At 55.5% G+C, this 25,089-nt stretch overlaps 1 protein-coding gene and 1 non-coding gene across 5 annotated transcripts; one reads left to right on the forward strand and one right to left on the reverse strand.

Annotated features, from left to right (window-relative positions):
• The first annotated feature begins 272 nt into the window (after window positions 1-272).
• On the forward strand, window positions 273-11,325 carry SKOR1 (SKI family transcriptional corepressor 1). Of its 4 annotated transcripts, none has more exons than XR_009399069.1 (9): window positions 273-365; window positions 2,661-4,860; window positions 5,939-6,026; window positions 6,947-7,054; window positions 7,579-7,650; window positions 9,003-9,077; window positions 9,337-9,411; window positions 9,776-9,989; window positions 10,557-10,644. XR_009399069.1 is itself a non-coding variant. In XM_059372349.1 (9 exons), exons 2-9 carry the CDS (start codon window positions 2,671-2,673, stop codon window positions 10,649-10,651), a joined length of 2,769 nt encoding a protein of 922 aa, XP_059228332.1. In that variant the 5' UTR covers window positions 275-365; window positions 2,661-2,670; the 3' UTR covers window positions 10,652-11,325. The 4 variants fall into 4 exon arrangements, 3 of the variants coding, with proteins under 3 accessions (XP_059228332.1, XP_059228333.1, XP_059228334.1); XM_059372349.1 differs by having other exon boundaries at window positions 275-365; window positions 9,924-9,989; window positions 10,557-11,325; XM_059372350.1 differs by lacking the exon at window positions 273-365 and adding an exon at window positions 1,438-1,769 and having other exon boundaries at window positions 9,924-9,989; window positions 10,557-11,325.
• A 4,647-nt stretch (window positions 11,326-15,972) lies between these two features.
• Window positions 15,973-16,079, reverse strand: LOC132000395 (U6 spliceosomal RNA). The gene has a single exon (XR_009399270.1). It is a non-coding gene; the product is annotated as a U6 spliceosomal RNA (small nuclear RNA).
• Window positions 16,080-25,089: the final 9,010 nt, after the last annotated feature.

The following is a 25,089-nucleotide window of genomic DNA, read 5'->3' on the forward strand; positions in this document are numbered from 1 at the left end:
CGCCCGCCCCGCGCCGGCCTCGCCACTCGGGCTGTGACCGCGCCGTGCCCGTCGCCGCGCCATGCGCTCCAGGCTTCGGCCTCGGCTCCGGGCCCGTCCGGGGCCTCCGGGGCAGCGGCGCAGGGCACACGTCTTCGCTCAAGGGGCCCTGGCGTCCAGCGCCCGCTGAGAGCCCGCGTCGCGCGGGAGGGGCCAGCGGGGCCGCGGGTGTGAGCGCGAGGAGCCCGGGAGCGCGGCTGTGCGCGCGCGCGGGGAGGGGCCGCGCCGTCACCCGGAGAGCCCGGCGGATCCCGGACTCCCGCCCGCCGCTCCGCCAGCCGCGCACCTCCTCTCACCGCTCGCCCGGCTCCAGCCGCCGCCGCACGGTGAGTACCCGCGTCGGGTCGCCCGCCGCCCCCGCGCCCTGCCCATACAGCTCTTTTCGTTTAGTTCCGATTTGGGTTCTTGTGGCTGTTGTTTTTATTATACCTAAGGACTCCATCGCATCACTCCCAGTGCTGTCCGCCTCCCGCCTCGTCGACCTCTCCAAGCTCACCCCTCAAGCCCCAGGAGCCGGAGAGGGCTCCTCAAGGCAGCCCTGGCGGCTGCTCCTGACCGCTGCGTACAGCTCATTGCCCGGGCTTTCCGCTCTGGCCCTCGAAATTCGGTTCCTTTTCTAGGGCCCCCCTTCTCCTGGTTCTGGGGCCCATAGCCCCCTCCACTCCGGAAAAACCCGCGGGGCCCCCAGACCCTCAGCTTGGGGAGGACGCGCTCTGCTCTGAGGCGCACCCTTCACTGCATGCGGGCAGGACACTCTTGCCGATTTCGGGAAACCGAGAAGACATCGTCATTTCCCAGAGCCTCGGAGCACCCCCCACCCCTGTCACCTTCCCAATCCCGCCTGAGAGCTCTTCAGGGGGCTGCGGGGCTGGCCTCAGCTGGGGAGTTAAGACAGTGTTTTTGCCTCCTGAGATGTTACAGGGGACTTTAACGTGAAAGGAGGGTCAACTTGTTTCAATTCGATCCCCGGAGATAAAGATGAAATAGACAGATAACAGATAAATAGCTTGATACTTGAAGAAGGTACGAAGACAGATGGGAGAAAGAGGAGCGAGCTGGGAGAGACAGGCAGCTCAGGGACAGATACGATCGACAGATGAGGGGCACCTAGACAAACAGAGGGAGGGAAAGAGACAGACAGAAGAGCCCAGTCTTTTCCATGAAAGCTTTTGAACTCGGATCCCCAGTCTCACTGGAGCTGCCCCTCTGAAAATGGATTTGCCTTTTCTGATGAGTTTAAGAGAGGGGCCCTCAGGGTTGAGCTGCCTCCGCCGCAGGAGTGCCTGCAGCCTAGGGCTGGATGAGAGCCTTTGGTGTCTGAGGACACGTGGCCGGGCCAGGCGACCTAGAGGGCCCCAAGCATCAGTCCCTGGGTCCTTCTGCTGCCACAGTCCACGGGAGAGGCAACCACCCTGCTTGGGCCAGAGATCAAAGCGCGGACCGGCAGCAACTTTTGACCTGGAGTCTTGTGGCTCCGAACACCCGCCAGGATTCTTCTCAACCCATATGAATTGGGAGAGCCCGGCTTGAAGTATACTCAGGAGACGCCCCCAAAAGAGGAAGCCCGGAGCCGGGAGAGACTGCATGTGGCCTGAGCAGGAAAGGCATATCTGAAGAAGGAGGAAAACTTAGGGAGTGGGCTGTTGGAAGCAAAGGAGAAGTGGCTCCTGAGAAACTTCATCGAGAACCCCTCTGTCCCCACGCGCTGACCCGGATGGAAACAAGCTTTGGTACGGAACGCAGCTAAAAATGCAGAAAATGTGGTTAGGAACTGCGTGACCCTGGTCGACTGATGGCTGGGAAAAAAACGGTTTGTATTTCCAGCCGGTATCTTTCTTCTCAACGAACGTGAGGCTCTGGGCGTGAGAGGAGAAGCTCGGGTTTGTGGGACCAGTGCTGCTATCCTCGGGAACCGGCTCGGCACGGAGCTGGGTGCGGTGTGGGCCGCCCTGGGGCTGGGCGCGCACAGCGAGCTTTGGAGAGCCGGATTCAGCACCGCGAACAGCGGTCCTTTCAGCCTTTCCCCCGCCACACACACACCCCTCCAAGGCCTCGAGACCCTCCTCCTTCTCTTTGCGCCCCCCCCCGCCCCCTGCTGTCTGGAGATGGGCAGTAACCGCCCCTCCCCCCGTCTGGATCCCTCCCAGCGCCTCCCCCGCCCGCCCTCGTGCATGCGCGACTGAGCAGAGGGGCAGCGGTCCCCGAAGTCCGGGCTTCAGGACCCGGGCGGGTAGGGCAGGCTGCGAGGGTAGCCAAAGGCACACGGATCTGGACGTTGGGAAGCCTGGGTTCCGAAATGGCTTTGCTGTGTGGCCTTGGGCAAGTCACTCTCCGTCTCTGGGCCCCACTTCCTCCACAATCCGAAAACAAAATTGGGTTCCTAGCTGCCAGGCTTCCTGAGGTCTCAATTACCCCTTCTTCTTCCCCAGACCCCAGGGGCTTTTGTTGTGGCGCCAGCACGGTCTGAATAACAAAAAGGCTCCCGTCCAGGGGGCGAATGAGCTTGGACTCCGGTTAGCCAAGTTCCCCACGCGCCCAACTCAGTGCGCCGGGCTGGGCGGGCCGGAGCCACGGTGGCGCTGAAAATGGCTCATCTGCTCTTTGCTTTCTCTGTTTCGCAGGAGCGGCGGCATGGAGGCTCTCACCACTCAGCTGGGGCCGGGGCGCGAGGGCAACTCCTCACCCAACTCTAAGCAGGAGCTGCAACCCTACTCGGGCTCCAGCGCTCTCAAACCCAACCAGGTGGGCGAGACGTCGCTGTACGGGGTGCCTATCGTGTCTCTGGTCATCGACGGCCAGGAGCGCCTTTGCCTGGCGCAGATCTCCAACACTCTCCTCAAGAACTACAGCTACAATGAGATCCACAACCGCCGTGTGGCCCTGGGCATCACGTGCGTGCAGTGCACGCCAGTACAGCTGGAGATTCTGCGTCGGGCCGGGGCCATGCCGATCTCGTCTCGCCGCTGTGGTATGATCACCAAGCGCGAGGCCGAACGCCTGTGCAAGTCGTTCCTGGGCGAGCATAAGCCGCCCAAGCTGCCGGAGAACTTCGCCTTCGATGTGGTGCACGAGTGCGCGTGGGGCTCCCGTGGCAGCTTCATCCCCGCGCGTTACAACAGCTCGCGTGCCAAGTGCATCAAGTGCGGCTACTGCAGCATGTACTTCTCGCCTAACAAGTTCATCTTCCACTCGCACCGCACACCGGACGCCAAGTACACACAGCCCGACGCCGCCAACTTCAACTCGTGGCGTCGTCATCTCAAACTCAGTGACAAGTCGGCCACAGATGAACTGAGCCACGCTTGGGAGGACGTCAAGGCCATGTTCAATGGCGGCACGCGCAAGCGGACTTTCTCGCTGCAAGGAGGCGGCGGTGGCGGCGCTAATGGCGGGTCGGGTGGGCAGGGGAAGGGTGGTGCTGGCGGCGGGGGCGGCCCGGGGTGTGGCGCAGAGATGGCCCCAGGCCCGCCGCCCCACAAAACCCTGCGCTGTGGCGAAGACGAGGCCACCGGGCCTCCTGGGCCCCCTCCTCCCCATCCGCAGCGGGGACTTGGTCTAGCCGCAGGAGCCGGCGGCCCGGCGGGCCCTGGAGGGCCTGGTGGCGGCGCCGGCGTACGCAGTTACCCAGTGATCCCAGTGCCCAGCAAGGGCTTTGGCCTCTTGCAGAAACTGCCCCCGCCGCTTTTCCCTCACCCCTACGGCTTTCCCACGGCTTTCGGCCTCTGCCCCAAAAAGGACGACCCGGTGCTAGGCGCGGGCGAGCCCAAGGGAGGCCCAGGCACCGGGAGCGGCGCGGGTGCGGGCACTGGCGGAGGCGCGGGCGGGCCAGGATCCGGCCACTTGCCCCCGGGGGCAGGCCCTGGCCCGGGTGGCGGAGCCATGTTCTGGGGTCACCAGCCCTCTGGGGCGGCCAAGGACGCAGCGGCCGTGGCTGCAGCGGCCGCCGCCGCTACCGTATATCCGACGTTTCCCATGTTCTGGCCGGCGGCAGGCAGCCTGCCGGTGCCGCCCTATCCAGCTGCGCAGAGTCAAGCCAAGGCCGTGGCGGCCGCTGTAGCGGCGGCGGCGGCGGCGGCAGCTGCAGCAGCCGGCAGCGGCGGCCCCGAGTCCCTGGACGGTGCCGAGCCCGCCAAGGAGGGCAGCCTGGGCGCAGAGGAGCGCTGTCCGAGCGCTCTGTCCCGCGGGCCGCTGGACGAGGACGGCGCGGACGAGGCGCTGCCGCCGCCTCTGGCCCCACTTGCCCCACCACCGCCGCCCGCACGCAAAGGCTCCTATGTGTCGGCCTTCCGACCTGTGGTCAAGGACGCCGAGAGCATCGCCAAGCTCTATGGTAGCGCCCGCGACGCGTACGGCGCGGGGCCTGCTCGTGGGCCAGGGCCAGGAGCGGGGTCCGGCGGCGGTTACGTGAGCCCAGACTTTCTGAGCGAGGGCAGCTCCAGCTACCACTCCGCCTCGCCCGACGTGGACACTGCTGACGAGCCCGAGGTGGACGTGGAGTCCAACCGCTTCCCTGACGATGAGGGCGCTCTAGATGAGACCGAGTCGGGCGTACCCAGCGCGCCCAGCACGGGAGGCGGCCCGGACGCCGACCAGCCCGCAGGGCCCCCGTCTACCACCTCCTCGGGCGCCGACGGTCCCACAGACTCCCCAGATGGCGGCAGCCCTCGTTCCCGGCGCCGCCCCGGCCTGCCCACCCCCAGCCGGTCATTTGGGGACCTGGCGGCCGACGACGTGGTGCGGAGACCGGAGAGGAGCCCGCCGAGCAGCGGCTATGAGCTGCGAGAGCCTTGCGGGCCGCTGGGGGGCCCCGCGCCGGCCAAGGTGAGCCCAGCGCCTGCCTCGCTGGTGGCGCCTCCCCGCTTACCCCTCGGCACCTCGGGGATGTGGGGCAGGTACTGGCCTAGTTAGGGACAGGAATCGTGTTTGGAGCAGGCGTTCGAGCGCGGCAGGCCCCAGCTACTCTGGGTAGGCCCAGCTTTGGTAGCGCTGTGGAACTTGCTGGGACCTCCGTGTAAGGGTTTCGGAAAATCGGGGAGGGGGGTGTGCAGGCCTGAGAAAGGGGTGCTTTACATTTTTGTTGGTTGAGGGAGGGGTGGTGGAGACAGGCAGAGACTCTCAGTAACACAGACAGAAAGAAAAGCGGTCTGTGGAAAGAACGCCGGGTAGATAAAGGGACCCAAAGCCAGAGAAAAGCGCCAATGGCACACGCACCCAGACGGGGATCAGAGTCCCAGGGAAGACAAGCTGATGAGGAGAGGACAGGGTCTTCCTCAGCCCGGGCCCCAGCAGTACCAGTCCCAGAATCGTCCTCCACCCCTATAAGTAGTTTTCTGAGTCCCGTTGAACTCCAGCCTTGGGAACCGCAGGGTTCACTGGTAGGCAGCTTTCAAGACAGCTTGCAGGGCAGCAGAGGGGCTCCCAGGTTTGCTGGGCCACGGGTTCGGGTGGGGACTGTGCAACTAAGCTGAAAGCGTTGGCGGTTTGAAAGTGGGTGCGCACACCTGTACATTTCCATTAGGTCCATTAAAACACGAATCATTAGCTGGATGCGAAAGGCGTCTTTTATGCGGGGACTGGGCGAGGGCTGGCGGAAGATGCCGAAAGGAGTTGGGGGTGGGGGCTCGCTGTGAATGGTCCTTGGCTTGAGAGCCGCTTTGTCTTTCTGCTAATTTATCGAGGGCGCTAATAATTATCGTTGACGCTACTACGGTGATGCAATGCGGCCTCCGAGGGCGCCAGGCTGCGCCGCGTGCCTCCTAGCGTCCGGGGCGCTCGGGTCCCGCGGGCTAGCTGACCGCCGCCTCCCCTCTCAGCGCTCTCTCGGCCGCGGCGCAGGGCTGAACGGCCCTGAGCCGCTTCAAGCGCCCCCCTAACCGCCTGTCATTTTCGGCCGCCGCAGGTGTACGCGCCAGAGCGGGACGAGCATGTGAAGAGCGCGGCGGCGCTGGGGCCCGCGGCCTCCTACCTCTGCACCCCCGAGGCCCACGGTAACGCCCCCAGCCCCCCTGCCGAGGTCGCTGGCCAATGTGACGTGGGGACCACGGGCGGAGGGCCGGGGCGGAGGGAGGGGGCTGCGAGGAGAGATGAGAGGAGAAAAAAGAGGCAGAGAAAGCGAGAGAAAGAGGGAGCGGGAGAGAAAAATAAAGGAAAAGGAAGCCAAGAGAGAACTCCCAGAAACTTCCATCGTTTGGTCACTTAACAAACCGACCTGTCCACCGCACTACACACGCTCATGTGCACCTCACACTCTGACTTAAATCCTTTTAAAAAATCGCTCCTGGCACCTCATTCAAGTCCTCTCATTTATTCGGCAAATGTTTGGCCTCGAGGTCCTCCGTGGGCAGGCCGGATTAGGGCGGAGGGTGCGGGCGCTCGGCTGCGCGCTTGGACACCCCTAAATCGCCGCCGTAGCTGCGACCCAACCCCGGGGGGAGCCTGCCTGTGTGCCGGGCCCGAGTGCCTCGAAGAGGAGGGGCGGAGGGCCTCGGAAATCCAGGCAATCCAAGCCCGAAAGGATATCTCCCCCGCTGCCACCCCGCGCGGGTCGCCGCCTGGGCCGCGTTCTCGGCGGGAGCGGCGCAGGCAGACCCGGCGGCCACGCGCGCTCGCGGTGCCCCAGTATCTGCGCGCGATGTAGGTCGCTCGTCCCTGGTGGGCTCGGCTGCTCGTCTTGTTCTTTTCCGAGGGGCTGGGGAGGGGGCGTGGAGCGCGAGATGAGCAGACCGCGCGCGGGGGAGGGGGTGCCCGGCCCAAAGCCTGAGGGTGCAAGCCCCGGCGCACAGCCGGGAACCAGCGGCGGCCACAACGCTTTTAATTAGAGCTCGGGCGCCCCGACCGTGGCAGCTCTGGCCGTATCGGGGTCACGGTTTCTTTGCTTCTCCTTGAAACTCGGTTTATTGCCTTTAAGAACCAGATAAGGAAGACAATCACTCGACCGCCGACGATTTGGAAACGAGGAAATCCTATCCAGACCAAAGGAGTATCTCCCAACCAAGTCCCGCAAATACAGACCGAGGTGAGCCCTAGGACCCTCGCGCACCAACCCCACCCGGAAGCTGGGGCCCAGGTCGTCCAGGTTCCAACTGGCTTCGGCTTGCGTAGAGCGTAAGCGGCTGCTGGTCCCCTCCTGAGGCTGGCAGACACAGATTTAAACAGCGCGCGCGAGGTGCAGGCCCGGTTTCCTGAGTTGCTGTCCTCCTTTGTGGGTTTGGGGCTCTTCCGGGTAAGGGAAGGGGCTCTAAAAGGAAACGAGAGACACCATCACCGACATGAAGCAGGTCAGAGGGCACTTCCTGCCCTAAGACCGCCTAATTTCCTGAGTCCACTGTCCTTCTTCAGTGGGTCACTCTCTAAAATGAGGGCTATACCCCTAAAATGATAGCTTGGAAGGTAGGTGGTACTCGATGCCTGTAACTGTCTCTTGTAAAGACAAATGATCTGGAGCAGCTGGGTGACTTAGCACAGTTCCCGGCAGCTCACTCTTCCCCTCCCAAGGCCTCTCTCAGGATAGAACCCTTCTTACTTGCCCTTGTATCCCAGGTGAAGATGGGCTCACCCTGGATGTCACAGGAACTCAGCTAGTGGAGAAAGATATCGAGAACCTGGCCAGAGGTGAGGTTAAATCTGTGAAATGGGGGTCCACCCTGCTTGGGGGAGATGACCCCTTCTTGTAGGGGAGTGTGTGGGAACACAGGGCTCTCGGGGGATCAGATTTCACTGAGTGGAAAGGACATTCCTTTGGGCACATGATGCTGGCATAGAGGTTTGGGGGGGGGGGCGTGACGATGGGGAGAGTGAACCAAACCCCCAGAAGAAGTTCATTAGAAGTTTGGATTTCCAAGGCTGGCCTGTCTGAAGAGCGCAGTGAAAGAGTGCAATGAGTAATGATCCTCAGTATGTGTAACAAGGAGATAGAGCAATCGGGGTCTCCCAACCTCACTGGAAAACAGGACTTTTTCTGAAAAGCAAGATTGCAAGGAGATTTATTTAAGGAATGTCTGAGAGGTTATATTTTTCCTGGAATTAATGCATAATCACCACCCCCCAACATGCCCTAAATGGGGTGACGATAGAGCCTGTTTTCAGAATGGGATCCTGGGGTAGCTGCTCCATCTGCAGGGGAGCCGTGGCTTGAGGCACAGAGGACAGGAACCTCTGACCCCACTTTGCTCTTCTACCTCCCGTTTCTATGTTTCCTCAGCACCTGCTCAGGGTGGGATTTCTCAGAGAGCCATCCCATGGGGAAGACCCAGATCCCCCATAGCTCCATGGTCAGGGCAGACCCCCCAACCCCGCCATCCCTTTGTAGCTGGCTCTGAGGGCACGAACGGAGCTCTCCACATCCACCTGCTATCCACCACGCTACTCTCAACCAGCCAGGGGATGGGCTTGGAAAGTGGTGTAGGAGGGGGGAGAAGCATTGGTGGTCTTCCACTCTTCTAATCACAGATTATACAGGACACGCAATCACCTTCAGCATTATATGAGAGCTCTTAGTATGGATTTGGGGGCCTGCCCCCCCCCCCAAATTGTGAACAGGCTATTGTGAGTACAGGTGCTTTTCTGGGGCAGGGGTCCTGGTCTTTCACGAGATTCACCCAGCTCCTAGTGTTGAAGGGAACAATTAGGTGTGTCATTTGGAGGGGTAAACCAAGTCCTGGGCCAGCCTCTAAGGTTAGGGAGTTGGGAACGACTTAAAGCAAAAGCCGGGCTGGTTAGCCCAACATGGCTTCCATCATCCTGAATTTAATTCCCTTGGGCAACCTGTCTCCTAGCCCTTTTTGCTCGCCCAAATCCTTTGGAAGCGAATGGGAAAACAGTGTAGAGGGCCTCTACCTCCTGACCCCACCACCTCAGGACTCTGGGCCAGGGCGGGGCCTGCAGGACCTTGGTGGTGGGAGTGGGAGTGGGGGATGCCTGAGCCCCTCGCACTCTCCTTTACTCCTATTCTCGCCCCCTCGCAGACGAATTGCAAAAACTGCTCCTGGAGCAAATGGAGCTCCGCAAGAAACTGGAGCGAGAATTTCAGAGTCTCAAAGGTACCCGTCCCCCCTCCTGACCCACCCTACCCCAACCCACCCTCACCCCACCTCAGCTCGAGAGCCTTCTTCCTGCGCTCTCCGACCCCAGGTCAGGGCAGCCGCGGCTGCGCGCCAGGCACCAGCCGCAGAACCCTGCTTTTCCCGGGGGTTCCCGCTAGGCCGGAGACGGAACGGGTGGGGGCGGAATGGGGAGTAGGGAAATGGGGCCGGGGGAGGAGGCTGTGCGTCACAGCTCTCACTTAATCAATTTGCACAGATAATTTTCAGGATCAAATGAAGAGGGAATTGGCTTATCGAGAAGAAATGGTGCAACAGCTGCAAATTGTCAGAGGTAAGACGGGAGTCAGGTGAGCGCGTGCACGGGCCGTAACTGCCTCTCTTCTGGCAGGAGCCGCAATGTTGGCTCAGTCATTTGGATTTAAATTGAAGGTAATTTAACAATTATTTTTTTTATTTAATATCCTTTGTATACTCTGATTAGCCTCAGAATGGCAAGCGAGCCCAGCAAACGGCTTGCAGGCATCATTACATGGAGTGATTGAACTTCTTATCGCGGCAATTTCCATGGTTTCTAAATTAAAAATCGAGGCGTAAAATTACCTGGGAAGTAATGCCTAAGTTTGCTTTAATTTTGGTTAGATCCGTCTGCCTTTAAGCGCCATCCCAGGCCTTTTCCTCCCTCCGCCCGGCTGCAGGTTGGAGCATTGGTGCTCCCTCCCTTGGTCTCCCGGATGTGTTTCTTGGAGGAGCTGAGCGCTGGGGAGAGGGTGAGCCCGGGGCTCTGACCCCGGCCGGCTGGAGGGTGGTCTCATTTCCTCACCGGCCCCTCCCCATGTCTTCCAGACACTCTGTGTAACGAACTCGACCAAGAGCGGAAGGCGCGCTATGCCATCCAGCAGAAATTAAAAGGTGCGGATGCCGGGAAACAAAGATAGGACTGTTGCCGGGCTCTGGCTGTGCCACTGAATGAATGAATGATGAATGAATGATGGGCAGATGAATGGACGATGAATGAGCTAATGAATGATTGAGTAAATGAAGGGGCTAGTGAGAGGGGAAGACCAGGTCTGCCTAAATCAGAAGCTGAGAGGCGGGAAGTGCGAATGTTTTAAATGGGGAAATAATTCTAGAACGGTAGAATAGAGAGAAAGAACCCCTTGAGCCCTGGACATTGGGAAATCTCCCGTGGGATCCAAATCTGTCCCTGGGCAGATTAACTTCCCTCTTTGTGTGCCTCAGTTTCTTCTTCTGTATAATGGGGCAATGCACCAGCGCACTGGTTCTAAATCGCCAGGTTCTCTCTCCTACACTCCTACGGTTTTTCTGACCTGCTCACTTGAGAGCCCTCCAGTCCCAAGGGGGTGGGTGAGACCAGGGCGGGCAGGGAAGGGGGCCGAGTGGAGGGAGCCCATATGCCGCGCAGGCAAGGCTGGGCAAGCAAAGTGCCCAACTTGGCCCGCCCGACTGTCTTTCCAGAAGCTCACGACGCCCTGCACCACTTCTCCTGCAAGATGCTGACGCCCCGCCATTGCACTGGCAACTGCTCCTTCAAGCCCCCGCTGTTGCCCTAGGGCCGGCCCCGCCGCGCCCACGCGCCCTCAAGCCATGCTGCTCTCTTCTTGTAAATACCCGCGGCCGCGGCGGCCGAGAGCGAGGAACAAGCCATTCCGACACGACCGATGTACATACAGCCTCCCGCCCGCCCGCCCTCCTCCCGGGCGCCCTGGCCCAGGGCCCCTTCTTCGTTTCCAAGTGTAAATACCACCTCGCCCCACGGTTTAACTCCAGGGCATCGGACCTCATGGGGTTAACTGGACCAAAGGGGGTAAGAAAGGGGAAAGGGGTGTCTCCCCCGCCCCACACAGCCTCGGACCCCCCAGGTAGCAACTTCGCCGGCGCTGGCCCCGCTCTCCCCTGTCCCTTCCATTCTGAAACTTGTTCCTAATGACAAAGTGGCTATGTGCAATGGGTATAAATGAACTGTGAGTCTCTCTGGGTTCAGTATTGGGTTCCGTTTTATTTATGCTGTAAATTATTTTGCTTCCTTCTCCTGGACCTACTTCCGGTCCCATTTTGCATTCCCCTTTGGGTTTTGTCTAATTTTTTTCCTTGTTAACCTCTTGATGTAACAGCACTTTAAAAAGGGCGACGACTCACGAGATGGAGACCACCTTGAGCCTATTTGGGGAGACCACCCTGTATCCGTGACTTTTGTTTTGTTTTTAATAAAAAAAGAAATCTGTCACTTCTTGGGGCTGTGGCGGTGGAGGTGGGGGTAGGGATGAGGGAGGTGGGCGGCGGCGGGTTGCGGGACGCGCAACAGGTGCGGCTCCAAGACCTCACGCGCGAGTTCTGACGCTACGGGTCTGAGAATCGCCGGGCTCGGGTGGGCGGCAGCTAGTGCCCCGACCTCTCTCCCAGTCCTTCAGACATACCCAGTTTGCCTCCAGGCCACCCTCTCCCCGCGTTTGGGATACTCCCTTGAGCCTCTTGGCCCGAGGTAAGAGGACTACCGCAGCCTCCTGGGTGCCATGGTCTCTGACTCTTCCCTGCAGCTCTCACTGGGGCCGAGGATTTACTCCGGCCCTTTCCCACGCCTGTCCCACCAGGGAAGTCACCCCCGCGCGCCCTTGCAGACGGGACGCTGCCGGGAAGTCCAGGTTCAATCAATATTGCCGGGAGGCACGCGCCTCGCCCGCCTGGCGGGTCAGCGCTGGGGTGGGGCCGGGGGCGAGGTACGTAGGGTGGACCTCGGCTGGGCACGCCCGGAAGGGAAGGGCGAGACTCCGTGCTCGTGCACAGTTGTCCTCCCGCCTGCCCCTCCTCTACCCCAAAGGAGCGAGGCCTGGCGGGTTTAAAGGTTCTGTCCGTTTCAGTCCGAGAGGGTGTGCGGACGTGGAGGAGCCCACGGAGCCAGGTGAGTCCCACCTGCCCCGGAATCAGGTCGTCACCCCTGGGGGATGAGGTGTGTGTGTGTGTGTGTGTGTGTGTGTGTGTGTGTGTGAGAGAGAGAGAGAGAGAGAGGTGGGTTGTTACTTGGCCACGGTTCATGAGACCTCACCTTGCTACCGGCCTCCCGTCGGCCTCAGTTTCCACAGCGCACCTGCTGGTTAGGCTACAGATAAAGGATGGAAACTGCTGCGCGCTTTTTTGGGCAGCGGAGGTGGAGGAAGAGTGTGCTTGGAGTCGGAAAGTGCCGGGTACTGGGGATAATTGACCCCTGGCTTCCAGTTTCACCTCCTCGGCTGACTCTCAAGGATGCGGTGTCGCTCCCTTTATTACTCTAGGCCTCCGTTTGGGCTCACATAAACTAATACTCGGGCCCCCTACCCCCTCCGTCTGGGACGGGAGCTGGGCGCCGGGCAGTGAGTCGAGGCCTGGACCCGCGCCCCGACGACCCCCGCCTCCAACATTCCGGGGATCTCCGCGCGCTTCTCCGCCCCTCCCCTCGGGCCTGGCGGTCTGGGCTGCGCGGGCGGGGAAGCTGGATGTCGGGGCGCCTGGAGGGCCCGGGGTGGGGCGCAGGCCAGGACTCCCCGCGCGCGCGGCGGAGTCAGGAGGCGGGTTTCCAGAGCCCCCGGCGCTGGGGCTCACAACCCTACTCCAGTCGGCGCGGAGGGCTCCGACTAAACTGTCAGGTGTCGCCCAGGGAAGAAGTCCTCGGAAGGCTCGATGTCCCAGCAGGAACCTTCCAAGGAGCGGGAACATTTCTGTGGGTGGAATCAACCAGATCATTGGCCACTGTACCGACGGTGAAACTAAGGGCGCGAGAGGAAGTGACTTGCGTCCTCACGGCGTGTGGGGGCCCGGCGGTGGTGCACCCCAACAGTGCAGGTGTTGAGGAGAGCGCGAGCCTTGACTCCCTTGGCGTGAGCACGCCTTTGGAAGCCGCACTTCCTTCTCGGTGAAATGGGAATGACAGGCACTGCCCAGGCAGGAAGTTCCAGGGCCGCGGCCCACACAGAGGAGCCCAGCTAATATTTCTCTTCACCTTCCCTTTCCGAATTCCCCCGAAGTGGAGGGGGAAAAAGCCGTAGGCGGCCGGGGCGAGCCCGAAAGGGTGCCCCATCTGGGCCAGAATCCCTGCAGATTGGAGGTGTAGGCGGATCCGACCCAGAAAGCTTTGTTGCAAAACCCTCCTGGGTTCCTCGTCCCTTCAGAAGTGGTTTGTTCTCCCCCAAATGTTAATAACCAAACGATTGGTATGGATGTAATTATCAATAATTATACGAATTATTGCTGATTGCAGGGCTCGTAGCTACTTTAATTAGTTTACCAGATTCTAATTAAGTTAAATGAAACATTAATAGGGAAAATATGCTTTGGAAAAAAACCCCAGGATTTTTAAAAAGCCTATTTCTCGCCACAACGTTGCCACCTTGCGACACAATTTAGGTATGACAGCCCAGAGTCCGAAGGCTCCAGATTAGGGAGCCTTGTTTTAGGGAGAAAACGTGGGGTTTGGGGAATAGCTAGAGGAATAGCTAGAGGAATACCCAGAACGTCCTCCTGGGTGTTGCGTCCAAATTTTTGGTGTCACACTCCTGGGCGGTGCCCACAGGAGGTCCTGCTCTGGAGTCCAGGGTGTGGGGATAAAGAACCAGGCAAACATGGCTTGATGTTTCACCCTCCTGGGAGGAAATCCCAACTCCATCTATCCTGCAAATCTGGCAAACTGTAAGCAAAACAAACAAACAAACAACAAAACAAAACCAGCTGGAAGACCTCTGGATTCCTGGGACTCACCTCTGCATTCCTATGGCACTTGGTTTATGAAAAACTCAGGGGGTATTCAGTTCTCTGAGTTCTCCTCCGTTTTGTATGTCTGTTTCCTATAGGACTGTAAGTACCCTGGCAACAGGGGCCGCATCTTGCCCTTCCTTGGAATCTCCAGGACAGGGCCTAGGTAGGGCATCCCAGTAGCTCAACAGATGTCTCAATGAAGGGGTTCCAACTTTGTGGTTAGTCTGGGTGCTGGAAATGTCCGAAGGAAGGAGTCCCTAAGTGCTTCTGAATATCAGCGATTGCGAGGCAATTAAACTCATTTGCATCATATTAATAAAGCACAAATTTATTGCTCAGAAGATCCTTCATCAAAAGGATTATTTTGGAGGGCAGGTGTCTGCTAAGAGATTGTCAGCCTAGGAAAACTTTCTTTCTCTTCCAGCGTGTCCCAAAGACAGTGCTCCTCCACTCCTTCACATTTTGCAAGTTCACCGGGCACCTATTCCCAGCTACCCTGATCTAAATTCTAGCCTCGATCCTTTGCAAAAATACGACTCCTGTTCTTGAATTCAGAAAACCAGCAAAAGCAGAACTGGACCCATGTGCTCTTTCCATTAATTCTAAACAACTGTATCTCTCACTCTCTACCATCCAAGCTGGTGTAGTGTTTGGTTATGAGCACAAGCTCTCTAGCCAGATTTCCTGGGTCTCAATCCCTTCGCTGCCATTTACTAGTTGTGTGACATTGGGCAAGTTGTTGAATCTCTCTGCGCCTCAGCTTCCCCATCTGCAACTGGAGGCGGGAGAGGGTACCTACTTCACAGAACTGTGCAGAGCCAGGAAAGTCAGCCAGGTCTCTGGCTTTTCCAGGACTAAGAATTGCCTGTATTTCCTCGTATCTGCTCCAAGACAACCGGTCATACCAAGTGGAATAACAAGTTTCTTGAGAAGGAGAGAGAGTCACGCCAACATTGGTCTTTTTCTTGTTTGGCATCTCAGAAGGAGACTTTGAAAACCATGCACCCAGTTACCCAAGTTCCTCATAAGAACCAGGCATCTTTGGGGGAAGAAAGGAAAACCAAAGCTTGTCCTCCAACTCCATGCACTGGAGGCCGTGAGCCGAGGAGAAGGCGCAACGAGAGGTCCTACAGACCCACATTCTCGGCTGTTACCTGGAAAGGATCATTTCACCTCCACTGAAGAGAACAGAAATGGATCCCTGATGGAACGCCGCTAGGCAGCTCCGAGCGCCCGCCTGGAGAGGACTCGTCGCTGCCCTGGGGCGGCTTAGGGGCTCCGCCTCTGCTGCCTGCCCCAGCTGTGGTGAGCCTGGGAGCTCTGCGGCCCTGGATAGAGCCCTGCTACTCTCCGAGCGGCTGCAGAGACCGCTGGGCCCACTACGAGTGTGCTCTGGCACCTGCAAAGCTTGTACACCATTTTTTTTTTTTTTTTCCTCCTGGAAAGAAAACACCTCGATAAAGTCCGCGCAGGAAATCTGAACTTTACTGGACTTTTCCCCTCTTCCCATCTTAACCAAGTAGGACTATGCTTTTTTGCAGTCATTACGTCGGGGTAGGGTCCCGATCTTTTCAGGGCCTGTGCCTCCAAAGGTCTTGCCGGGCCTCGCGGCAGCCACTTTCTCATGACATGATCACTGCCAGGGTGCTTTGCCTCTTGGGGTCTCCTGTAAAACGCTGACAGTAGTAGGCACAAGGCAGGGCTGTCGGGAGTACTGAGATACTGGAAGCCCCTGGCACATGGTAGATGCTTAATAAGGAGTGGGCATTGCTATGTTTTTAAGATTCAGAGGCATCATTTTAAGATTCAGAGACATTCAGAGAAGTCTTGTTGCGTGTCCTGTTACAGTCCCCTTGGGTCTATCATAGCACTAGGGGCCTGTTATATTTTGGACCTGAAGTGGGTCAACTTTGGCAAATCCGCTTGCTTAAGTGGTAGGTGCCTTAGGACTCCGGATAGTGCAGGGGAAAGCAGGGGCAACGTTGGGGAAGATCGAAGCCTGGGGTCGGGCGTAAAAAGCAGAAAAAGGAGAAAATCTGACTACGCCCCACCTCCTCTTATTTTATCTCCTGGGACTACAGTTTCCTTTGTGTGAAACAAAAGATAAAACCTGTAGGTGGGAAGTGTCTGCATTGAGGGACCGATGAAACAAAATATGGAACGCTTCACGAATTTGCGTGTCATCCTTGCGCAGGGGCCATGCTAATCTTCTCTGTATCGTTCCAATTTTAGTATATGTGCTGCCGAAGCGAGCACGAACCACCCTCTTTCCTGGCCAGTATATAAAGCTCAAAAGAGCCATGTTTTTACAGTTATGATGACTATGCTGCGCGCTTTTCAAAAATCCCCAAATAATTACAGCACTATAACCTTTTATTATCTCGTACAGACAGTAATTGTATCTTTGTGATTACAGCTAAATTAAATCTAATTTTGTCCCTAATCTTCCAACGTTGTGTATGCAAATGAAGGGACCATGGGAAATTGGCCCTCGGCCCGCCCGACCTCTGCGCGCCCCCAGAGGGCGCCGGGAACACGCTCGGTCACGTGGTGCGCGCGGGCCCAGCTCTTGCTCGGCGTCTGGTGGGCTGGGCCCCCAGGGGTCGCGCGCGGGGCTGCTTAGCGAACGCCGCGGCGCAGTGGCTTCCGACGAAACGGGGGCGGGGTCAGGGCCTTTGGCTGGGGGGTGGAGAGAGGGGGCCGTGTGCACCTGAGGGCCCTGCAGCATGCCGGACCCGCACCCCGAAGCGGCTGCGATCGGCCGGTGGGGCAGTCCGGGGTCTAGGGCCCGTGACCCCGCCAAGAGCTGGAACCACGGAGCGTGAACCGGAAGGGGGTGGGCAGGGTTGGCCGAGGGCTGCGGTGGGGTGGGCCACGTGGCGCCGCTGCTTCCTCTGGCGTGCTCGGGACCCGCGCCCGGTGCTTGGAGTCAAGGGCAAGGGGTACGGTTTGGGGTACCCCATAGTGTGGCACCATAGCGTGATTCGGGGTGTGACAGCCTGGGAATGGTCACTGCGTTAGGTCCCTTAGGCCTTTAACCCGACCCGCGGCTTTCCCCTCAAAATGCAGGTTAGAAAACAAGCTCTAGTTGGGTAATCAAGGCCAAAATTGCCCCTGCCAGTTGTGAAAGTTGAGCTCTGGAGCTAAGTCTGGTTTCATTTTCTCCTCCCAGTGGAACTCGAGCGAGGAAAGATTTGGGACCAGGGGTGCCCCCTCCCCTTTCGCTGACCTCGAGGATGCCCCTAAGGCCTTATCAGCTCAGACTTCCCTTCCTGCTGGCCTTCTCCAAATACCAAGCTTCTAGACATCAGCGGTGGGGCTGTGGGTCCAATAGGCAGTGGTTTGGGTTGCTGCGTGATTGCAGGACGCTTCGGTTCCGGCAAGGGAGCCAGGATAACATGGCAGAGCATTCTCAGTCCAGTGCTGAGATGGACTGGGAAGGAAGAGCCTGGGGGATAGACAGTGACTGGGGCAAGAAGGTGGGCAGGAGGGGAGGGGACGTTTGAGTAGTTGCTTGATAGGGCTGCAGCCCTTAGAGGTCAGGTCAGGCAGTACCAGGCAGAGGAAGACCTGGGAGCCACCTGAGTGAGTTTCACGGATCTGGGCAAGTCCTCCAGGCAGGAGAGACCGCTGTGGAGGTGGTAGGTGCCCCGTGGACCTGCTCTGGCTCAGCACTGTGAGCCTGACTGGAGCCACAGCCAGGGAGCACCCGGCCTGGCCTCTGGCGACTTTGGAGCCCCTCCCCCCACCTGTCTTCAGTGAAATGGAAATCAGGTGCAGGCTGCCCAACTTCTCATCTGACCTCTCTCTAAATAAGCAGTAAGCAAACACAAACCTCAGAATGCTAATATGGCCTTTATTGAGCGAAAAGAGCTAATTTGGGCAACGATGTTTCCCTCAGATTTACAAAAGGGAATTGCAAATAACCAAAAAGCCTATTAGCATTGATGGGAGATGATGCTAATCTTCAATTAGCATCCACGTTTTTATTCATTTATTTAGAAGAAGAGCCTTTTCGTCACAGTCGATGCTCACACGTGTCACGGTGACAGGTACATCTCGTGGGTTCATAACTGCCTTATTGCGAAAACCAGCAGGAGATGGACCAGGTTGTTCACCATTTCTGGCTACACGAGCATGTGTTATTTTGAGCCAGACGTGGGTTTTTTTTGTTGTTGTTTGTTTGTTCTGTTTTGTTTTTTCGTTTGTTTTTTTTTTATTGAGCAATTGTAACATAGAGGAGGGACATCTGAGTTCTCTCTTCCCGCATCTGTCTTTGTGACCTTGCCCAACTCCCTGGATTTCTCTGGTCCTGTTTTAGCTTCTGCAGAGTGAAGAAACTGTCCTAGAGATGATCTTTCATATCTCTCTCTGCTTTGGCATGCTGTGATTCCTGTGATTGATTTCTTTCTCTTTCTTTCTTTCTGTTTTTGTAACTGGGTAACTGAAGGACTTTTTTGGAGACTATAATTAGCAAGATGTAAACATTCAACACTTTCTGCTTTCTGTTTTAGAAGGGTGGAGAATTCTGGTCATCCTTGGGGCACGGAAGACCCCAAGAATTAGTCCACAGGAGCTACCGTGGACCTAGGGTCTGGGATCTGCAGAACCCTGCAGCACTCTCCTCTGAACCCTGAAGGCCCAGTGTGGAGGAAGGGGGGAGGGTAGGGATGAAAGGGGAGGAGATGGATTGGATGTGACATGAAGCTGGAGGACAGACGGATGGAGGACTCAGTATGGAGAGAACCAAGGGGATCCTGCTCCCAGAGACCCCAAGGGCATGGACACTAAAAGGCAAGGAGTATGTTTCTGCGTAGGTTATGGGTCTCAGAGCTGCAGGGGAAGCCGGCTCCTGCTGGCCCTCAGAGCTGTTGTCTTCGCTCTACTCTGAGACTCAAGGTGGCCTGAGTCCCGACAGACTTCGCTGAATGTCCTGGGCTGCAGAACCTTAAGAGACGCAGAGTGGTTCCCTTGATCCCATCGGAGGTGGAGCTTCCTACCACTCCTGAGTGGGAGAGATCAGAGCCAACCTTAATTAAATCTGGATAAATGAAGCAATGGACTGTTTCATATTGAAAACATGTCAGTGAGGACATGAGATCTTAGGATTCTCTAACATTGTTATAGTATTCCCTTGAAGCCTGGGAGCACTGAGTGTTTCCACATGTCATTCATTTGAAATAAGAAGGGCTAGGGATTCCCATCAGCCCCACCAGAGGGAGGAGGAAGCAGGGGTGTGGAGAAGCAGCCATGGCCTTCTCTTTGCTGGGAACCTGGGCACGAATGGCATTGGTGGCATCCAGATTTTACCCAGCATAGTAGGGCAGGGAAGTGCTGAGTTCACAGGCCTGGCCTGGAAGCTCCAAGGGTCCAGACACAGGATGGGACTTCAGGCGGTCTGGGTGTGGAGAAGAACCCACCCCTCAGGCCCTAGAAATCCCTTTGAGCAGAACCTGCTCTGACTTAAACCTTGTTCTCCTAAGATCTCTTTTGAAGTATGCTCTCCCACCCTAATCACCCCAGTGTAAAGGAGTTTTTCCATATTTCCTTCTTTGCCTCCCCGAAAAGAAAGCCAGGGTTGGGAGGGGGGAGGTAGAAAAAGGTCTCTGTTCACAGACAGCTCAGAGGGTGGCCTCTGGGAAGAGGCAGGGTCACCAGTGGCCAGAGGGAGTTTCTCTTTGCAAGCCTCCTAATCCCCCTGTTCTGGGAGCCCTTGCTCTTCCGGCTTGGCCCCTGCTGTGGTTAGAGCCCTTCTAATCCATCCCAGATGCCTGACCTCAGTGCTGCCCCTTCCCAGCTTGATTCTGGAAGGGGGTTGGGGACCATGCTTTTCACTCACCCCCAGATCTCTTTTTTGCGCCTGGAGCTTTGTCCGTGCCTGCTTTTCCCCACCTGTTGGGCGGTGACTCCGAGGCAAGCCCAGCAGGGTTGTTGGAATAGTAACTGTAGGGCTATGTGAGTGGCCTGAGCACCTTAGAGGAGCTGCTTCCTGTGAAGTGTTTGGAGCAGGTCCTGGGTCCGTGGGAAGTTCGTAGTAGGTACACAGATACTCAATGTAGGCTTGCCTGGGCCGTGGTGTTGGTTAAGCATCTGACTCTTGGTTACAGCTGGGGTCTCGGTCTTAGGGTCAAGGGGTCAGGCTCGGCACTCAGCACGGGGTCCCCTTGAGAGTCTCTTTCCCTCTCCCTCTGCCCCTCCTGTTGTGCTCTCTCTTCCTCTTTCTAAAATAAATCTTAAAACAAAACAAAACCACAAAAAAACCCACAAACCCCGCCATGTATAACCACTTCCTTACTCGTCTTTGGTCTTCTTAATTTTCCAAGAATCAGACTTTTTAAAAAGTGAGAATAGCTCCTCTTTTTAAAGCTACTGGAGGGATTGTTTCTTCGCTAGGATAACATTTTTGTCGTGGTAGCTCCTTTCCTTTGTTCCCACTCCCCTCCGTAGCTGCAGTGAGGACTGTTTTCCCTCAGAGGGCTTTGCTGCCTTGGGTCTGATATGGAAAGCCTTGGTTGCGTCTGTCTCTGGGAGGGGACAGCTTGTAACTCACTCACTGCTGTTCTCTGAGCTTAGTGTGAATTCTTGCCCTTTCTTCTGATGTTCTGTTTCTTTTTCATGTCTTAGAGATAAGCAGGAGGGAGTCTTGTTCCTCTTTTGCTGATGGGGAAAACCTAGGCCTGGAGAGGAAAGGGACACAGCTAGTGAGTGACACTGGAATTTGCTCCCAAATCTCTCTGGCTCCAAGGGCTAACTCCGCACCCAGATGGAATAAAGGAGTCCCACTGGACAGTTTTTGGAGGCGCACTCTCTCCCGCGCCTTACCTCCTGCCTTTGAAGCATCCTTATTCTGAGCTGTTGCTATCTGAAGGGTTCACTGTGATTTAGTTCAAGACCCTCTTCGCTGGCATTCCCAGGGCAGCCTGAGAGCACAGGGTGTTTAGGTTGAGAGTGTGCAAGGGACCCTCTGAAAGAGGGACAAAAAGAATCTCCAAGTCCAAGTACGAAGGCTGCCAACTTCCAGGTTCTATCAGTTTTTCTATGTGGGGTTGCAGCTGGGAGAAGTGACACACCCTGTCAGCAGCTGTGTGCAGGGAGGTGTACCTTCTCTGAGCCAAGAAGGGCCATATTGACGGGGCCCAGCAGTGAGCCTCAGTTTCCTCCCATCTAAGATGGAAGTAAGGATCTCCCTACTCGCTTTATTAGGTGGTGAGGCCCAATGGGAAATCCCACTGTATTTCCTTCTCTCAGATTTCATTTATTTATTTGACAGAGAGAGGGAACACAAGGAAGGGCAGTCAGAGAGAGAGAAGCAGGCTTTCTGCCAAGCAGGGAGCCCAATGCATGACCCTGGAATCATGACCCAGCCAAAGGCAGACATTTAACAACTGAGCCACCCAGGCGCCCCAGGAAATCTCACTGTAAAGTGCTAGATGGCAAAAGGCAGGACTACTGCTTTCTCAGCAGACACCCATCTCAGCCTCAGGTAGCTAAATGCTTTGCTTACCTGGTGAGCGAGGCATTTGTGCATTGGGAACAGACCTACAAAATATGAGCACCAAGATGAACCATCACATTGTATTAATATTTTCACACCACTTAACTCTCATTAAAATGTACTTTGCTGAATTTAATATGTGATTTCAAATGACACAACATATTAAGTGCTTAATATACTAGAAATTATGAAACTATTATAGTCGGTGCCATATGAAATAATTAGACTGAATTAAACTTTAGCAGCCAAGTGAAGGAAAGACTTCAACTTAGAATGTCTTAAAGGAGCTTAAGCTACCGCTGGAATCCCCTAAATAAACATCCAGAAATTAGGATCTTTAAATAAAAACTGGAACTGAATCTGGACTTAAACCCAGCTCTTCTGGGCTTCACTGCTGTGGGTGCTGTTGCCTTGGGGAAGTGGGGGGGGGGGTGCCAGCAGCCACCCCAGGCCAGGGTCTCAGGGTCAGAGCATTGGTGGCCTTTTCCCCCAGGGGCCTGGCTGGGGGTAGGGGTGACTCAAGTGGTTGGAGTAAGGAGTAAGGCCTTCTCCTGAAGGGACAGATTAGTCTTCTTTGCCCCAAATAAGCCAACTGTCAAAAAATTAAAACACACCCACCTTCTTTACCATTGACTGAGCGCTTTGTTTCTGGCAGGCATTTTATATGCACTTTTCTCATTTTGTCCTTATAGTACATGGACGTGATAGGCCACCATTTTCAGATGAGGAAGCAGGCTCAGATCAAGTGAATTATCCAAGCCTTACAATCAGAATCCATAGTGTTCTCCCGTACACTACACATGGCTGGTTCATTAGCGTGCATGTATGTGTGTGTGCATATGCATGTGTATACCACTTCCCATTTTTTAAAAAGATTTTATTTATTTATTTGAGATAGAGTGCGATTGAGAGAGCAGAAGCAGGGGAACAGAGGGAGAGGGAGAAGCAGGCTCTCTGCTGAGCAGGGAACCTGCCACAGGGCTCCAACCCAGGATCCCAGGATCATGACCCCAGCGGAAAGTGGACACTTAACCAACTGAACCACCCAGATGCCCCAAGACAACTTCTTTTATTTTGTTAAAAAATTTTTTAAGACAACTTCTTTTAAATACTAAGAGGGAATGCTAATTTCTTGGCTATTTGAGATGCCATGTCTCAATTACTCATACCAGTGTGAAAAACTAACCCAGTGGGCTGTTTGAAAAATACAAATTTGAGTGTAGAGACTCAAACATAGTATCATTTACTTACCAGCAAAAATAATTTTAAGCAGGAAAATTTAGCTCAAGCAAACATGTTTATGATTAACCAAAAACATGTACTTTTCGTTAAGTATCCGCCTTAGGTTGTGTCATATAATAGAAAACAAAATCACTGTTGCTTTAAGGTGACAGAGGTTAATTTCTCTGCTGCATGAGACAAGTTGCCTTTCAAGGTCTGGTTGGATGGCTCGAGAGCTGGCTCTTTTACCCAGTTCTTGGTCCAAAATGGCTGCAGGAGCTCCAAGTTCCAGGCATCAGGAAAGAGGAAGGCAGGAAAAGCAAAGGATGCACATTACTGCCCTGAATAAAGTCTGTAACTAAGAAAGAAGAAGAGAATGGTAACAAATGGGCAGTGAGTGGTCCTTGGCCTGCCTCCTGGCACTCAGGGCATGATTGATAAATGTTACTCTAATTCCTTTCTGCAGAACATCAAGAAGAGGGAAGGGAAGTCATACTTACTGCGAGCATGCAGGAATCCAGGGACCATGCTGGACACCTGCACATCATCTCCATCGATGATCATAATCCTGTGTGGGTGACAGAGACAGATCAGGTAGGAGGAGAGGCTGCAGTTGGTGAGGGGAGGGTGAAGCTCTGTCCACAGGTGCAGATGGGAAGTTGGAAGGGAGAGAGAGTTGGAAGGTTTGCATGAGGAGCCCAGAGACTTCTGAGAAGGAAGGGATGATGCTCCCAGCCTTGATCTCCTAGAGTCAAGTTATTACAAACATGCAGGGTGACTCGGATAGTACAAACCAAAGTCCAGTGGCAGGGAAGTGGCAAACGTGCCCTTACAGTAAAATTGCCATGAGCGTGGTAGAAGGTGAAGAGATTAAAAGATCAAAAAGATACGTTAAAACCAGTAAAACTTGGGCAGGCACTTCACAAAACGGGAGCTCCAGGAGTCCATGCAAAAGCATCCTCAACCCCCTTAGTCATCAGGGAAATGCAAACTAGACTACTGCCCAGGTAACACGGATATGTCTGTGGCTGAGGAAGTTGAGCCACAAAGATGGGAGAGTCTGGGGCCAGAGTGAGGAGAAATTGGTGCAACCACTTTGGAAAACTGTTTGCAGAGCCTCTGAATCTGAAGATCAACTTTCCCCTGTGACTCAGTTGTTCCATTGCTCTTTGTAAACTCTGCAGAAACTCACTGTACCCTTTATCTGTAATGGCCCCAGCCAAGTGCCGATCCACAGGAGCCTGGATTAATAGCTCGTGCTGTCCTCATGCTTTGCAGGACTGAAAATCATATGCTTACGAACATGAGTGAACAACGTCACATTCGGGGTCCTGGGCTGAAATGTATCCCTCCCCCATTCATATGTTCCCATGCTTTAGGGAGTGGCCATATCTGGAGGTGCGGTCTTCACCTAGGTAAAGTCACCAGGGTGGGCCCTAAGCCAATATGAAGACGTCCTTATACAAAAATGAAATTTAATGGGGGTCGGTACAGTGTGAAGACCCAGGACGAAGGCAGCCACCTACGAGCCAAAGAAAGAGCCCTGGAACAGAACCTTGTCTCACGACCTTCAGAAGGAGATGGCTCTCCTGATGCTTGACCTTGGACTTCTACCCTCCAGATCTGTGGCACACTGTTACTGCAGCCCTTGCAGACCAGGACCCCTAGCGACAGGGGTAAACCTTGTGAACTTGATGCTGAGGGAGAGGAGTAAGGCATAAAAGACATATATAGAACCACACCATTATATAAAGTTCAGAGTTCTAACAGCAAAACTATATTGTTTAGGGACACATATGTAGGTGGTGAAATGGTAAGAAAAGCAAGGAAGGGATTGACATAAAGGACAGGGAAGTGGGAAGGGAGACATGAAGGCTTCTGGGGTGACAGCAACATCCCATTTCTTGGTTTTCTTGCTGGCCACTCAGGCGTTTGGCCTCTAATTATTCATTCACCTGAGCCTTTACGTTTACATACCATTCAGTGTTTATTGACAAAAAACTGTAAGAACAAGAAGGAGAAGGAGATGGGGGAGAGAGAGAAGAAGGAGGGAGAAAGAGAAATGGAAGGGGGTGGGGAAAGGAGCCCTTGGGCTGACTTGGTGCCGAGTGGATTGGGCTAAGGGTCTGTGAGACCACAGCTGTATGTAAGTAGAGGGTACTCCGCTGCCTCGGAGTACACCCCCTGAGCCCAGACTCTCAGGAGGAACACCCTCCCCTAGAGAAGTCGTAGTACCTTTGTAATCTAGGGAAAGCCACTGCCTTCCTCAGGGTTCTTTCTCCATCTTTAGACAGGGGAAGCCCCATTCAATGTCCTAAGGCTCTGTCTGTAGCTCAGGTCTCTGCTCAATGTCACCTCCTCCAGGAGGCCTTCCCTGATCGCTTGCTGACCATAGTACCTCCTTTCATTCTGTTTCCCTTTATTTTTCTTTTTAGTACTTAATACTTCTGATAGGTATTTATCACTGGAATTATGTCAAATATTAGTTTATTTGTACACCAGGAACAGGATTTTCATTTTTAAAGATTTTATTTATTTATTTGAGAGAGA

The sequence above is a fragment of the Mustela nigripes genome, chromosome 13 (genome assembly GCF_022355385.1).
Source record: "Mustela nigripes isolate SB6536 chromosome 13, MUSNIG.SB6536, whole genome shotgun sequence".
In the NCBI taxonomy this organism is placed as follows: domain Eukaryota; kingdom Metazoa; phylum Chordata; class Mammalia; order Carnivora; family Mustelidae; genus Mustela; species Mustela nigripes.

Coding starts and splice junctions, on each gene's coding strand:
- SKOR1 (XM_059372349.1), top strand. CDS start 2,671: ATGGAGGCTCTCACCACTCAGCTGGGGCCGGGGCGCGAGGGCAACTCC. Junction 4,861..5,938: donor GGGGCCCCGCGCCGGCCAAG/GTGAGCCCAGCG, acceptor CGGCCGCCGCAG/GTGTACGCGCCAGAGCGGGA. Junction 9,078..9,336: donor AGAATTTCAGAGTCTCAAAG/GTACCCGTCCCC, acceptor CAATTTGCACAG/ATAATTTTCAGGATCAAATG.